At 35.9% G+C, this 16,984-nt stretch overlaps 1 protein-coding gene across 1 annotated transcript in view; it reads left to right on the top strand.

Annotated features, from left to right (window-relative positions):
• Positions 1-16,984, top strand: part of ARHGAP42 (Rho GTPase activating protein 42) — a 277,047-nt gene that overhangs the window by 224,471 nt on the left and 35,592 nt on the right. The window contains exons 9-12 of the mRNA XM_045556881.1: positions 1,732-1,832; positions 3,551-3,660; positions 8,383-8,461; positions 9,894-9,933. Of these exons, the coding sequence (XP_045412837.1) occupies positions 1,732-1,832; positions 3,551-3,660; positions 8,383-8,461; positions 9,894-9,933 (330 nt within the window). The remainder of the gene's footprint in view (positions 1-1,731; positions 1,833-3,550; positions 3,661-8,382; positions 8,462-9,893; positions 9,934-16,984) is intronic.

Genomic DNA, 16,984 nt, shown 5'->3' with positions numbered 1-16,984 from the left:
TTATACATACATACATACATATAAAACGCTGGGTGTAAGTGAAGTATCCCAACAATGGAAAAATAAGCACCACATGTACTCACCATCAAATTGGTTTCACTGATCATTACCTAAGAGCACATTCAGGAATAACATTAATCTGGTGTCAGGCAGATGTGGGGGGGACGGTGGGTGTACACATTCATAATGAGTGCAATGTGCACTGTCTAGGGGATGGACACGTTTGAAGCTCTGACACGGGGATGGGGGGGCAAGAGCAATATACATAACCTAACCTTTTGTACCCCCACAATATGCTGAAATAATAATAATAATAATAATAATAATAATAAAGTTCTAAATGTCATTGAGTGGCACAAAGGATGGAGTTAGCTAAACAGAAAGATAAATAAATAAAACGCTGGGTGTAGACAGCAAAGTCAAACACATTTTCTACACGGACTATCTTAGTTTGTACCTTCACATGCTACTTTTTGCTCCTAAGGAATAAAATGACCCTTTATCAACTATGTTCGTATTCAGTATCCATGAATTTTGGCACCAAGAGTATTCAGGAAAACACTGTACTAAACTTTCCCTTAATTAAAAAAGTCCTTGCATTTTTAAAAATAGAGAAATTAGTTGTGTAAATATTTAAACACCTCAAGATAATTTACCATTTCAAAATATTCCAAAGCACATTAAAAGCATCCAGGACACAAAAGCGTTGACAAAATAATTATTTGTGCTTACAGTGAATCATTAAAGTAGGTACTTTAAGGACTTCTATTTCATTATACTTCTTAAGGCCTATTTAAATAAGATACACACACACTTATGTACATATATACACACACACACATATATATAACCTGTAGCAGGTTAGAGGTGAAAGTGGATATGATGGTACAAATAGTTTTGTCAAATATAACATAAAATGATTAGTTAAAAAAAGAAGTATGTATCAAGGTGAGGGTGTTTATATGTTAGATATCTCCCTAGGAAAGGTCGTATTATGAAGGTGACATTTAGGAAAAGGCATGAAGGAGGTAACAGTGCAAGTCATTCAGATATCTGAAGGAAAAGTAGTCAGTCCAGGCTGGGGGAACAGCAAGTGAAAATGGCCTGGGGTGGGAAGGCATTCAGTGTGTTCGAGGACCAGCAAGGGGCCAGCCAGTGTAGCTGGAGCAGAGTGTACAATGTGGAAAGCAGTGGGATGTAAGATAAGAAAAAGAATGAGGGGCTAACTCCTGTGGCGCCTTGTGGATAATAGGCATTTTGGGTTTTATCTGGAGTAAGGTGGGAAGCCACTAGACGGTTTTGAACAAAGGAGTAAAATGGCTAAATTTTTAGCAGCATATGTTGGACAGTTTTGAGAGTAGAGAATATGGGTAGAAATAAGGAGACCATGTTTAATAACCCACACTATTATTTATCATTCTTCCTGCCTACCTCTATGGAGTGCCAGGATACCACTTTTACAGATAAAATGACTTAAGTTCAGATCTAAAGTAACTCCTGCGTTTACAGAGTCAGTGTCAGAACTGCAAGTAAAGCCAAGTTGTTTGATCCCAAGACACTTCCCCATTTCACAGTCCCTCAGTGTACTGGCTTCTCACTCACGGTAAATGTCACAAAGTAGCATAGTATGTAGACATACTCAATTGTGTATAATAGCATTTGAAAATGTGCAAACTTTGATACAAATCATTTATTAACCAATTCTGAAATGTTTTTGTTTCCTGACATTAGGACCACTTGGTTTTACGTGGATTAAACATTATTGTACATATGATAAGGGAAGTAAAACATTTACAATGAGTGTTTCGGAAATGAAATCCAGTGGGAAAATGGTGAGTTTTTTTTCTTTTCTTTAAAACTAAGCTTGTTATTTAAGTAATGGAATTAAAGCAAAAAATCACATGTGCTTGCTTTTCTAATAACGTGTATACATTTTTAAAAATTAAAAAGTCAACATGTGTTCTTTCATTGTAACGACTTAAAAAAGAGTGGCCAGGGTTTTCCTTTAACTTGGCCATGAAATATTTCTGAGCAGTTGAGTTAAATGGAGGGTCCTCCAATAGATTACTGCGGTGTCATCTCACATCCCTGTCAGGAGAGTTATTGGTGCTGTCGGTTGGCTAGCAGCCCAGAACGGGACTGTCAGTGGCTGGACCAGGCTCAGGGATTCTGTATCTTCCCCCCAGGTGGCCTCTGTGGGAGGCTCCGTTCTTCCCTGCCTGCCTTTTCCTCTCCTGCGTTGTGTGCTGTTTACCAAAATGCCGGCTAACAAGGTTTCTCAGAAGAAGCCAGTCAATGCTCATTTACCCCAAAAGTAAATTGGTCACTGAATGTCCCTCATGACTAGTGAACAATATAGAACACAGTGTACTTTATTTGAGGAAATGCAGAGAGCTTTATTGCATGTGGCATATAATCTTTTTGTGACTTAAGATATAAATATGGCAAATGACTGAACTTGTGAATTAGATAATTAGGCCATGGTCTAAGAATCCTAGAGTGGGGAGTTATCCTAAAGATAATTTAGTTCAGCCCTATTTTAACAGATTAGGAAATAAGGTTTGTAGAAAGTAAGTGCCTCACCCAGCTAATTTGTGGTATAGATCATGGCAGAGGTAAATGTTGATCCTAACTTAGACACATACTCAAATACATCAGCTGGAACTTATTGTGCTTGGGCATTCATCAGTCTAATAATTCAAACGGAAAGACATAAAATAAAGGAGAACATACCAGAGAAAAAGAAACCTTAGATTGCTGCCATCATGGGAAGTTATTAAGTGCCACAATCACACCTAGTTACTACTTTCTTTAATAGATATTACCAGAAATTCAATTTATGTGATAGTTAATAATGTAAATGCACCAAGCCAAAGTTCTATTAATAAATCTGTGACATTTGCAACTGAAGGTAGAATTTGCCAGACATTGGGTAAGCTTTCCTATTAAAATAGATTGGCATCTCGGTTATAGAAGAAAATTCCTATGAATTTGGCGTATGTTGGATCCTGTACAAAGAATTTTAGTTACAGTACCAGAGTAACAGTTGGGTACCAGCAAAGCAATCATATGGTATGTATGATAGGAATAGCATTATGGCATGTACTGGAATTTCATTATTTTGGTAGCTCTGTAGAACTAGCTACCATTTAATACTATAAGCCACTAATACGAAGATATACACATGATACTAATCTCTTAGCAATCTAGAGAATTTTGATTAAGAGCACCAGTGTTGCTGTCCTAAGGGAGTGTGCATTGTAATATAATTTAATGTTATAAGTAAATATGCTGGAAGGTACCAGACAAGTATGTCACAGGATTCTTTGAAATAAGACATATATGCCATGAATTAATAAATGGTTTGCTATATTATAATTGTACAGCTAATGTTAGGAATCAAAAAAAAAGACAAAGTGTGATTATGACCTTTGTACATAACCTATACTCTACGTTAAACATTTTAATTGTGGCACCTTTAGATCATGTGTTGAATATATTTCATTCAGCTTGTCAGCATGCGAATAATGGGGTACTCTTCTTGTTTCAGAATGGCCTTGTTACTAGCTCACCAGAAATGTTTAAATTAAAATCTTGCATCCGACGAAAGACAGATTCAATTGACAAACGATTCTGCTTTGACATAGAAGTAGTTGAAAGGTTTGAGCTTTTCTTTTCACTTTATATATTTTTAATAAGTTAAACTATTTCTAGTCTTTTCTGTGTTTAGATATAAGCATGAAATAGCATCCAAGTGTGTATTTTTCAGCCTTTTAAAAACAGTTATATGTGTTTCATTATTTCACATATGTATTCAACAAATATTTATTGCATAATATTTTCACAAAAGCAAATCAGATAAAAAATGCTAGCAAAAAGTAGCATTACTCAAAAATGAATCTGGAAAATCAGTGTAAATGACCATATTAGGGGAAAGTGCATGTAGTGGCGTTGAGGTCCTCATCACAATGAAATGATCTAATGGCATTTTTCGTGGCTCCAGGGCCAACCTTTTTGAGGGCTTCTGAAACCTGGTGGACTTGCTTCCAAGCAATAAGTAGACACAGGAGGGAATACTGTAAGCTTCTTTCAGCCAACTAAGTTTAATGCCTCTAGGAGGCCCATTGTGTGCAAAGCACTGTTCTGGGCATTCTTAGCCCAGGATGTTGAGAGAGATATAAATGTCATGCATCCACATTTATAATCCAGTGGAATTATTTAGCTCTACTCTTCTGTTGTATAAATACAAGTAGAATAGAAAGAAAATAAGAGACATTATGCTTGTTGTTTTCTGTTCTGTGATCTATGATCTATTTTTCTTCTCTGCATTACTACCACACTATTCTAAATACTCTAGCTTAGTGTGTGTGTGTGTGTGTGTGTGTGTGTGTGTGTACACATATATATACTATATACACTATGACATACTATAGATATTCATCTACTATAGCTTGTAGCTAAAGGCTTACCTTAGAGATATCAAAGATTAGGTTCCAGACCACTGCAATAACATAAGTCACGTGAATTGTTTGATCCCCCAGTGCATATAAAAGTTATGTTTATACTATACTAGAGTGCATTAAATCTGTGATAGCACTATGTCTAAAAAACAGTGTACATGCCTTAATTTAAAAAATCCTTTTAAAAATGCCAATGGTCATCTGAGTCTTCAGCAAGTAGTAATATTTTTTGCTGGTAAAGGGTCTCGCCTTGATGTTGATCGTTGTTGACTGACAAGGGTGGTGGTTGCTGATGGTTGGGGTGGCTGTTGGCAGCTTCTTAAAATAAGACAACAGTGAAGTTTACCGCATTGGCTGACTTCTTGTTTCAACTAAGGTTTCTCTGTAGCATGTGATGCTTTTTGATAGCATTTTACCCATAGAAGAATGTCTTTCAAAATTGGAGTCAATCCTATCAAACTCTGCCACTGCTTTATCAACAAAGTTTATGGAATGTTCTAAATCTTTTGTTGTCATTTCAGCAATGTTCAGAGCATCTTCACCAGGAGTAGATTCCACCACAAGAAACCACTTTCTTTGTGCTTCCATAAGCAGCAGCTCCTCATTTGTTTAAGTTTTACCATGAGATTACAGCGATTCAGTCTCACTTCTAATTCCAACTTTCTTGCTGTTTCCAGCACATCTGCAGTAACTTCCACCACTAAAGTCTTGAAGCCCTCCAAATCATCCATGAACGCTGGAATAAATTTCTAAACTCTTGTTAATGTTGATAGTTTGACCTCCTCCATTGATTTATGAATGTTCTTAATGACATCTAGAATGGTGAACCCTTTCCAGAAGGTTTTAATTTACTTTGCCCAGATCCATCAAAGGAATCCCTGTCTATAGCAGCTAAAGCCTTTACAAAATGTATTTCTTAAATTATAAGGCTTGGAAGTTAAAAATTACTCTTTGATCCATGGTCTGCAGAATGGATGTTGTGTTAGTAGGCATGAAAACAACATTAATTTCTTTGTACATTTCCATTAGAGCTTTTGGGTGACTAGGCACATTGTCAATAAGCAGTAATATTTTTGGAAGAAATCTCTTTTTCTGAGCAATAGCTTTCATCATTGGGCTTAAAATATTTAGTAACCCACACTGTAAACAGATGTGCTGTCATCCAGGCTTTGTTGTTCCATTTAGAGAGCACAGGCAGGGTAGATTTAGCATAATTCTTGAGGGCCCTAGAATTTCTGGAATGGTAAATGCATGTTGGCTTCAACTTAAAAGTCACCAGCTGCATTAACCCCGGTCAAGAGAGTCAGCCTTTCCTTTGAAGCCAGGCGTTGATTTCTTCTCTCTTGCTATGAAAGTCCTAGATGGCATTTTCTTCTAAAATGAGGCTGTTTTATCTATATCAAAAATTTGTTGTTTAGTGCAGCCACCTTCATGAATTATTCTGGGTAGATCTTCTGGATAACTTTCTGTAGCTTCTGCAGCAGCACTTGCTGTTTCAACTTGTACTTTCATGTTATGGAGACGGCTTCTTTCCTTAAACCTCATGAACCAATTTCTGCTGGGTTCAAACTTTACTTCTGGAGCTTCCTCACCTCTCTCACCCTTCATAGAATGTGGAGAGTTAGGACCTTGCTCTGGATTAGGTTTTGGATTAAGGGAATGTCGTGGCTGGTTTGATCTTTTATCCAGACCACTAGAATTTTCTCCATATCAACCATTAAGGCTCTTTTGCTTTCTTATCATTTGTGTTCACTGGAGTAGCACTTCACAACTTGACTATTTGATGCAAGAGGCCTAGCTTTGGGCCTGTTTGGGCTTTTGACATACCTTGCTCATTTCTTAATCATTTCTAGCTTTTGATTTAAAGTGAGAAGTGTGTGACTCTTCCTTTCACTGGAACACATAGAGGCCATTGTAGGGTTATTAATTGTCCTATTTTAATATTGTTGTGTCTCAGGGAATAGGGAGGCCCAAGGAGAGGGAAGGAGATGGGGGAACAGCCAGTCCTTGGAGCAGTCAGAACACACACAGTATTTATCAATTAAGTTTGCTGTCTTATACGCATGTGGTTACTGGCTCGCCAAAACAATTACAGTAGTAACCTCAGTGGTTACTGACCACACATCATATGGCGGAGATAGTAATGAAAAGTTTGAAATTTTGTGAGAATCATCAGAATGTGACACACAGACATGAAATGAGTACATGCTGTTCAAAAAATGGACTGGCAGACTTGCTCAATGCAGGATCGTCAGAAACCTTAATTTGTTAAAAATACAATATGTGTAAAGTGTGATAAAGTGAAGAGACATAAAACAAGGTACGCCTGTATCTAGTAGGGCAAAGATCCTATTTTTTTTTTTTTTTACCTCTTTAAAATTTGTTAAATTGTATTAGCTATTTTGGCCCTGTATTCTTAAAATTTTAAGATTCACTTACTAAGTTTCCTTTTCTTTCTCAAAATATCCTTTGGGATTTTGACTGGAGTTGCATTAAAGTTATTAATTAATTGATGCAGAGTTGACCTCTTTTTGAAGATTTTACATTTTTTTTTTTAATTTACTCTTGGGTACCTTCTTTCAATTGCAGTTTTGAATAGGATTCTTTTTATGAATAGAAGTTTGTTTCCCTAAATGGTTGAGACTACAGCATGGAAAGGCCACTAGTTTATTTTGTATCTCAATCTCATATCTAGCTTACTTGCTCAACTTTTTATTAGTTTAAATTTTTTCTTGTTTAGAGACTTCGGGAGTTTTTTATGTAGACAAATACCAACACATTAGTTCTTTCTCTTATTTCAGCACGTTCTAGCTACATAATCTTGTGGCATATTAAGCTCTGTGCTTTAGTTTTCTCATCTGTAAATTAAAGATAAGGACCCATTTCAAAGGACTGTTGTGAGGATTAAAGGAGATAGATAATAAAGGAAACATACTTATATAACACACTACCTGAAACATAGTAAACTGCCAGCATTGATTTTTGTTGTGAATTTCATTGTTGGTATAGTTACATTGGCCTAAATTCTCCAGCATCGGATTATCTTGATCTTTTTATACATTTTTCCATTTCCTCTCATTCTAATGATCTGTGTTCTTATTTACAGAAGAGATGTAGGCCATTATCAGTTTAAGTCATTCCAGGTTTTTAATCACATAGTATTTATAATGAAAACTATTTTTTTCAATCTTCCTCTTCACAGACCACTCTAATTTCCTATTTAAGTTATTAAATAATTGTTCTGTTTCTAATTTCATGTATTTTATTTCTTGTATTGGTTTCCTTTTCCCCTCCCTCCATCTACTCTGTCTTTCTTTTTTGAAGTGTGTCTTCAAGTAACTATTTCAGAATGACTCATGGGAGACAACTGTTTTTAAATGAATTAATTTTAATATTGTGATTATGACACAGGGAAACACTTTGGTTTTAGTGTCTTTTTAAGTAGTGACGGTGTGGGGCTTTCCACATTGCTACATACTCATTGTGATTGTTTATTAGGGACTAGATTGCACCACATCAGGGTCACGTGATGATTGTTAATCATTCTCATATTGTGGAATTTTTAGATGGCTTTGAATTTTGGTGAGTGTAGCTTTGTCATCCTTTTTGATCATTTCATGGGAAATAGCTCGAAATCAGTCTCCTTCAGACAGTCCTATACCTAAGCCACTTAATGATTTTACTACCTGGGATCATTAGAATTAAAAACATTTTTGTGTGTGTCCAGTGATTTTTCTGAAAAGTACCTGTAAGTCAATTTTTTTCTTTTTTCTTTTTTAAAACTTACATTTTCCTTTCTCTTTTCATTCTCTTCTCTTAACTTTTTTCTTCAAATTTTATCTTTAAGAATTTTAAAAATATTAAATGTGTAAAGACACATGGTAGGAATAAATTGAATATATAAAATATTTTTTTTTAATAGGCACGGGATCATCACATTACAGGCTTTCTCAGAAGCTAACAGGAAACTCTGGCTTGAAGCCATGGATGGGAAGGAACCGGTAAGAGTATGACACTTTCTATAATTTAGGTTTCATTGTTCCAATAATTACAAAGTACATCTGAAATTTTTTTCATAGTATAAAAATTTTTGTCTTTAGTGTAATTGAAAATATTAAAACCGCAAATTGGAGAAGTAGAGCTTTTACTGCTTTCCTGGTGGTATTTCACTCGTGGTACAGAACACTAACTTTCTGATCCATTTCTCAGGGGGACTTCCAGGACTGATTTAAAAGCTAAAATTACTTTTTTAAAAATCAGTTATACTTATTAATTTGTCTGCACTCATTTGATTATTGTATTCAGCTAATAATTATTGCATGTCCAGCCTTTGCAAGGCCTGTATTGGGATCAGAGTGATGATGAACAAATTTCAGGGTAAGAGCTGATCCTCTAGACCATTTTTAAAAAGTATAATTTGATAAAACTGCCTGTGGCTTGACATTGTCCCCTCCATATATGTCCCCATTTTTCAGTTATTTTGATATTGGTATGAAGATAATTTACTTACAAATAATAAGGGACCCTATGCCCCCCCCCAAAAAGATGAATCATTCATCACTGTGGTTTTCTTAATGAATGCTTTTGCTAAATAGATAGAAGAGTGAACACAGAGAATAAATAGGAGGCCCCATCTAGTCACTTGAGAACCATCCTTTAGATGGCAAATGACCTGTGAACAGTCTTGAGCAAAGTACCTGTATGACAACAGTGCTGCATAGCATGTATGTGGCTGTCGGACTTTGAGGCCCTCCCTCAAACTGTGTTACCAGGCCACAAAAAGATGAGCACAGAAATTGTGATTAAGCCTTTAGAAAATTGTGTAGCCACTTGAAGAAGGAAGTCATTTGAGTCTGTTAAATTTAATAAAAAATTGGGACTTTGTATTTATTCTTTATTGTTTTCTATTTCAATTTTATTATATTTTACAAAAATGTTAATGAAAGATTTTAAAAAAAAAAATAACTTTGGCTCTTCACCAAAAAGAGTTGAGAAGCCCTGACCGAGAGCAAATGTAGGGGATAGTTTGCCCAACAATATACCAGTTAACACTGTGCACATTGAAAACACAACACTAAGCAGATAATTTGAGGAAAAAGCACTTAGGTGAAATCCATCATGAGAGATATCTGAAGAAGGCATATTATGCATCCTATCGGGAAGGGGAGAATAAGCATGTAGATCAGATGGGAAGGAGTAGAACTTTCTCAGGGCAGGACAGCTAGGGATTGAAAAGGAGTTGGGAGGCCAGGTTGGCTGCACCAGAGAAAGGAAATCAGCTGACAGGGTGGACAGATGGCGCTGTGGGCACAGCAGTTGCAGGACCTTGAAATCAAGACACTCCCTTTGTGTGTTGGTGTATAAACATCACCTTGGCTAATCTGTGCTGGGTCATGAACTGCAAGTAACTGACTGACATCTTTTGTTTTTTAGATTTATACCCTACCTGCCATTATTAGCAAGAAAGAGGAAAGTAAGTCATTTTAATAATTCTTTAAAATTTTATCATATGGTTATTTTTATCATAAAAGTATTATGTGATATTAAGTATTAACTCTGGGGAAATAGTACTAACACCATTGATCTGATGGGTGCAGCAAATTTGAAATCATCAAAGAGGTTTTTCATGTTAAAACCACAGACTACTGATATTACAGGAGCCCAAATTAATTTCAATTGGTTTTTTTTTTTTAGGTGTTTATTTCCTTATTTACCTGCCCTACCTTATCCATGATAGAGATTTGAGGCAGCTGATACTTAGTTTGATTTTTTTTTTTTTTATGGCAGTAGAGAGCATCTTTGTATTATTTTCCCTGCTCCAATTTTCTCAGAAGTACAAGACTGAAGACATGAACATTTTTTGGTGGTGTTAGGAGATAGTGACCAAGAATGTGAAATACAAGGACCATGTCATTGCACATGGTATATGTAAGAAAACATGTTTTTACTATATTATTACTAAAATGTTAGCATCAAATTATTGTTTATAAGCAAAAATGTTAGTATCAAATTATTCTTTATAAGCACATTTTATGTGTTTGTTATCATGTTCTGTATCCTCTTTAATCATCTGCCTCTTTCTTGCCACCTTTTACCCTTGGGGGTATTTTCCTAAGTGCTTTACGTAGTCATTTTATTTGACGTTTAAAATTAGTTTTTATTTTTTTCTAGGGTTGTGTGTGTGTAACTTTGGAAGCAATTTCAAGTTTTATTTAACTCAATTTATTTTGTCTCATGATTTCTCTGTATTAAATTTATTTTTAAAACAGACTCAGTAACCCTAGTATTTAAATTGCTGTTAAAGTACAAGTTAGAGTGGAGTAAAATTAAAAACTGGGAAAGCACTCATTTGAAAGTCATAGATATTGAGCATATGAAAAGCCTACAGCTTTAGTTAGGTGCTTACTAGTGATTAATTTCAGAAATTATCAAAAGAAAATACATGATTTAAGATATCTTTCAATAATAATTTAAATAAGTTAAAAAATTTTTAGAAATAATGTAATTTTAAAAAATTCCAGTTTTTATTCTCAAATTTCTTTATTTCTTGGAATCAAGGAAAGTGATTAGTATAAAATCATATATTGCCCACTTTAATCACAGAAACATTAACTGATAAAAGTTTTGTAAGTATTAAAGACTTACCTAAAAAATAATCTGTTGTATAATTTGCATTTGAGTACAGTTGTTTGACATGTGTTTTCCAACATTAGTTTCATTGTTCATATCTAGTATAAAGATAGCCATTTCAAATTCAAACTAACTACCCAAGGACAACAACTACACATATATAATATACTGAATAGGGCTTCTGAATGGTGATATAGTCAAGTCTATTAGAATATGTTGATTCTTAATTAATGTATCCCCAGAATTAATTAATATGCTTATGTGATGATGGGAATCTGCTTCTCTATGAAGAACAGAATCACTCTTCTGGAAATCAGGTATCCTGAATTATCAACCACCTGAAACATCACCATGCCACTAATTATAATTATAAAAAATGATATGTGTTTCAGGAAAATAGCTGTCCTAGAGTGCACACGTCTGAATAATTTCTCACATTTTAGCATCGTGCGTTAGTTTCCTACCCAGTACTCTGAGCTCCTTGTGACAGAACCCATCTCTCCTCCATGGTACTCAGTACAGACCTTCCATGAGATACGTGCTCAGCACAGATTTGCTGTTATTCTTACCAGTAGGCTTTTATTGCCCATGGGCAGATTTTGGTTATTAGAAAGGAACATTATAATTACTTTTGCTTTATCAGTTAGTGCTTAAAGTTCTAAATCTGGAGATTTATTTTTATTTTATATTAACCTGGAGCCATATTTTTACTTTAAGTCTGTTTTTAATGAATGTACAGATTTTATTTATAAATATACTGATTTTTTTAAGTCATTTTTAATTCTTTGTTTTTATAAATTTGACAGAATTCTTCCATTTATACATTTAATTAATCAAATTTCTTTAGATATATCAACTTATAATGACAGAAGTAGTAAATTTCATTCTCTCAAACTCACCCTAATAAGACAAATTTATGATCCTGACAAATTTAATCTTCTTAAACCCCTACCAACTTTTGTAATTTAGTAAATCCATTTATAAATGCAGATAGTAAGTATTATATGTTAGGTATTCAGATTTAAGTATTGGATACATTCTAAATAAGTATACATTTGCATAGTGATTTCAAAAGGTCTTACTACTTCTGTTTAAACTCAATTTATCAAAAATTATACTTGTTCTTAGTTGTTTCGCACGTGGGGATTCAAATTTGCTCACCCAAACAGAATCACCAGTCTATTGAAATGTCAGAACTATGGCATGTGCTACCAATAAAAGAAACCCTGACAAACAGAACTGAATGCAGCTTCTAAAACTAAGCTTCTGGCGGCTGTGGGATGGAGATTATGGGATTGCCAACTTGCGTGAGCAAGGCTTTCTAAACATTCCTCAACCCAACATGCAATGAGGTGCCTTTCCCTGAAATGACCTTCCTCTTAGACTGGTAGGAGGAATTTCTTGGTCCTCACAATTTTATTTTATTTTTTGCGTGAAATTGGAGTAACCTACTACTACATCAAGGCCTCAAACGTATTAATGGAATGCTAAGTCTCTTGCTCAGGCTGTAATTATACTCCTTTCTCTTTTATTAGGTGTCATCAACTTTCTCATTATTTAATTGACTCATAATATATGTCTGAAAGCTCTGCAGTATTCCAGAGTCAAGTACATGGTACAGTTGACCTAAGAGCAAGGTCCTGCTTTCTTCCTAAGTGACGTGTCCAGAATTTTGTTTCAGTCAAAATTATATTCCAATAATTGTGAAGTTCTCAGACCCCTAGTCTTGAATAAGTCATGCCAGCTCATTATGTTATGTTTTAGAGCAGTATATAGCTTTCTTTTTTTCAAGCCTTGTAGTACTTTTCTATACATAATCCTGTTTTTGAGATCTTGTGTCCCTTTTTATTTGACATTTGACTCCTCCCCCAAAGCGGCATTACGTCAATTTCAGTATGTAACTTCTTCCATAATTGGCGTTTGAAACCAGTACTAGCCTGGATTTATTTGCCACCTTGAAGAGTACTTGTTTATTGCCTCTTTGATTCAGATGGATTCTGTTCATCCTAAAATACTCTTGTTTGCCTCTGGCAACTCAGTATTGCATGGTGACTATGTTTTTGAACTGAAGATAATGAAGTTTAGGATGGTAAGATATTAAAACTCAGGTAAAAATTGGTTTTGAATGCCAGCCATTAGAAGTAATCATAGTGTCTGTGCTCTCACTGAAAACTCTAAAAGCAATAGATAGAGTAAGAACTATCTAGTGTCCTAAAATCAGACCATAATGTGACTATACAGAGAACATCTGCCATGGAATAAATAATAAAGCTATGCAGTGACAGTAATGAGACTTCTTATAAGCCTAACACGTAAAAGTCTCCCTACTTTGTGATTACATGACAGAGTAGTCGCCCCTTCTCCCGTAGATATGGAAGTGTAAAATTGAGAGTGGGGAATATGTAACAGGGAATGGCCTGGAAAGAAAAAAAAATTTTTTTTCTGTCTCTTTAAAACTTCCCCTACTCTTTTGGGAACTGCATCCCTGAGGCAGGGTGAGTAGTTTGTTAAAACTCCCAGGTGGGCCTTGGCTGTGTCTTTAGCAGAGATGGGATGCTTAGAATAGTTAACCACAGTAATTGCCTGAAGCTGAGAACCTTCCCTTTAAAAGTTCTGTATTTCTGCCTATGTCTGGGAAATTTGGATTTTGAGACAAGAAGGTCTGCCATTTTTCCTCCCTTTGCTGGCAAAGGTAATAAATCTCTTTCCTCCTCCCCAAAGACACTTGTCCTCGTTCTTCTGATTCGGCCTCATGAACAAGTGGCCGAGCTTTCGGTAACAATTACTCTTAATTTACCATTTTCAGAGTATAGATGCTGTAAATGAGACTTGCATAATTCAACAGACAAGGAAAGCTTATCTCATCTTTATGAAAAAGCATCAAATGAAAAACCAAAATTAATGATCAATTACAGGATATTGAATCCACAAATACTTTTCTTGTTGTAAAATATGCTGCAATATCTTTTTCTTGAAATTTTGAGACACTGGGAATTAATTCCTTTCAATGATAATAATGTGTATTATCAGCACTAAACAGATGCCATTCAATTAACATGAGAACTAGTCCTCAAACACATACCATTCAATTAAGATTAGAACTAAACTAGTCCTCCAGCTGTGCTACTGGGGACATTTTGTTAAAAAGCTGACCAGTAGGTTCTTCATAATTCTGCTATTTAAGCTCACCTTTCAAGGGAACAGATTATCTTTCTTGACATGTTTTCTGTCCCAAGACCTCCGTATGGGGACTAGTCGTTAACAGAGGCAAAGCCAGTTAACATTTTCTCCTAGGTTTCCTTTCTCTGGCATTTTCTGTTGGTGCCCTGAGCCTTGTTCCTACACAAACATGAGTTTTGTGTGCTGGCTCTTCAGCTAGTCCTTCAACCCTGAGTCTGGAGAAAGTGAAAACTGTGAACGAAAATGTACTTAGATCTCATTCTCTCATGCAGTCAGTTCAACAATATTCCATTGTGTACCTATTCTCTTCCAGGTATTGTGAATAAGAAAAAGGAAGTCCTTTTCAATTGATGTTTCTGCTAATAAAAGTCACTATTTATCTGTGTAATGGCAAAGTCACCTTAACATTCAGTCCTTACAGAGAAAATTGAAAGTATTGGAACAGAAGATAATTCTGTAGTTTCCTGACCACTCTAAATTTCTGCCACTCTGTGTTTCAGTGACTTCCCCCACATGTACCTGGGGCTGTATTCTCCCTAGCAATAAACAGAAAAATTAAGCTCATTGTTCTTATCCTAGGCGATTGCCATCTGTCAGGAATGTTCTTGAGCTTCGTGCTGCCACATAGACAGTTTAGTTCTCACACATCCCTAGGTTACATCTTCCTGCTTTACCACATCCTTCCCCAGACCTTTGATCAATTAGAGTTTTGTTTCCAGGACAGAGACCCAGGAAGAGGGTCACAGCTTAATTGTCCTTCATGGCCAGCACAGGATGAAAGAAAAATTGGGGCCAGGGCTGTATAAGGTTAACTTCTCATCCTTTGGGGAGAAAAGAAAAGATCCAGTGGGTATCATGAACACCAATAAATGTACTCCTTTATTTTTCTATTTATTTCAAGTCATATATAGTATAATACTAGTTATCTGTGATTGAGGGACCTTTTAATCTGAAGCAGCAGGTTAGAAAAGTGAGTTTGGAATTAAAGACGTGTTGCTTTGTTTCGTCAACCCTGAGAATGTACTGTAAAGACAAGTAGATTACATCTTTAAGGACATGCTAGGTTTTGAATTATAATTAACAGGAAATTGAAGGTACAAGGACTTTTGCTTTGTTAGCTCTCTGGAAGACTATTCTTTTTCTTTTCCTCATGGCTGTTTGAATTCCGTTGAGATTTAATAGCTTTTGTGCTGCTGAACTACCTTGTGGAAACTTTATTTGGGTTTCAATAAAAGCTTTAGCCCTGAACAGTTTCCAGTGGGAAAAAATAATGTTTAGACTTAACTTTTGATTGAATTATAAGTTCATTAAGTTAGTCTGCTTCTAACCCCGCCTGTCCCCTCCACCACAAGGCCAAGTATCATTAATTTTATAGAATTTTAATTCCTGGGAATTTGATAATAGTTGTATTCTGAATATATCTTTGGTCTTCTCTAAAACAGGGAGAATACAGAGCTGTGGTAGGGGTGGGAATAAGGAAAGAGTTCACAAAAGTAGTTCATGCTAGCTGATAAACTCTAACCCTGTAGAAGCCATCAGAGAAGGTAGTTGAGCAAGCCTGGTACAAACCAATACCTAGCAAGCCATCAATCAATAAGCGTTTATTGGCTGCCTGCCCTGGGCTAGGCAGGGAGCCCTGATTCAGCAATCTATACTTCTACCGTGTAGGATGTGCGTCCTTCTCTCTCTCCTGTTGCAGCCACCTTGTCCTCCACTGAAGGAGAATTAGGATAAATTATCAGCCTTTTTAATGGTATTATTTGATTCAGTCATAACCCTTTGCATTGATATTTCATTTGAAAGCTAAGGAGTTTGCAGTTTTTCCCTTTTTAGGCTATAGAGAAACTACTGTAGTTAAATTCTCGTTAGCACTGACCTATTAAGTGTAGTGAGCCCCTTGTGGCTTTGGAAAATTGCTCATTTTCCATTACAGAATGTGTTTGCCCCAGCCTTCCTTCAAAAATGACACTCCTTGTGTCTGTATCTTACATGAAGTCATTGGGAGACCAACTGTTTAAGCTACGTTGTCCTCACCTCCTCAGACCTCGGCAGAAGTGGCTGGGCGCTGAGTGAGGGCACTGTCGGATGGTGCACTCTGGCTTGGTACTTTGCAAAGCCTGTGAGTGGGTGCAGCTTCGCTGTGTGAATTGACGAGTCAGTAGTCAAAAGGGATATATTCCAGTTAAGGGAGGAAAAGTTAGTTGCGTGAGACTGGATTTATTTTAGTGAGTCCTTTTTGCCACAGTAAATTCTGTAAATTAATCATAATTAAATCAGAATTGGCCAGGTTATGCTATGGTCACAGATAATCCTCAAATCTCAGAGGCTTGCGACAGTAAAGTTTCATTTCTTGTTTATAATAAGTAGACTCCCTCCACATCATTGCAGATCTTGTACCACGGGAAAAAAGAAAATGGCAAACTACATGCTGGCTCTTAGTGTCTGCTGGGTAAAGAGATATGACACTTCCATGCATATTTCATTGGTCAGTACATATCCCATGACCAAGCCTGGCTTCAAGGGTGCTGAAAAAAAAAATCTTCCTGTAGGGAGGGACAACAACTATGGGTGATCCCAGTCTGCTGTGATCGGTTCAGTTCCAGTGAGGGGATATATTTACTCATGGTGATGATTTATTGAAGTATAATGAGCACATAGGGACATTTCTTAATGTCTAGCTTGTTATTTTTTTCCCAGTGGCCAGTTGTGTTCAC

This window comes from Lemur catta, chromosome 7 (assembly GCF_020740605.2).
Source record: "Lemur catta isolate mLemCat1 chromosome 7, mLemCat1.pri, whole genome shotgun sequence".
NCBI lineage: Eukaryota > Metazoa > Chordata > Mammalia > Primates > Lemuridae > Lemur > Lemur catta.
This window is presented reverse-complemented; position numbering and strand designations above follow the sequence as displayed.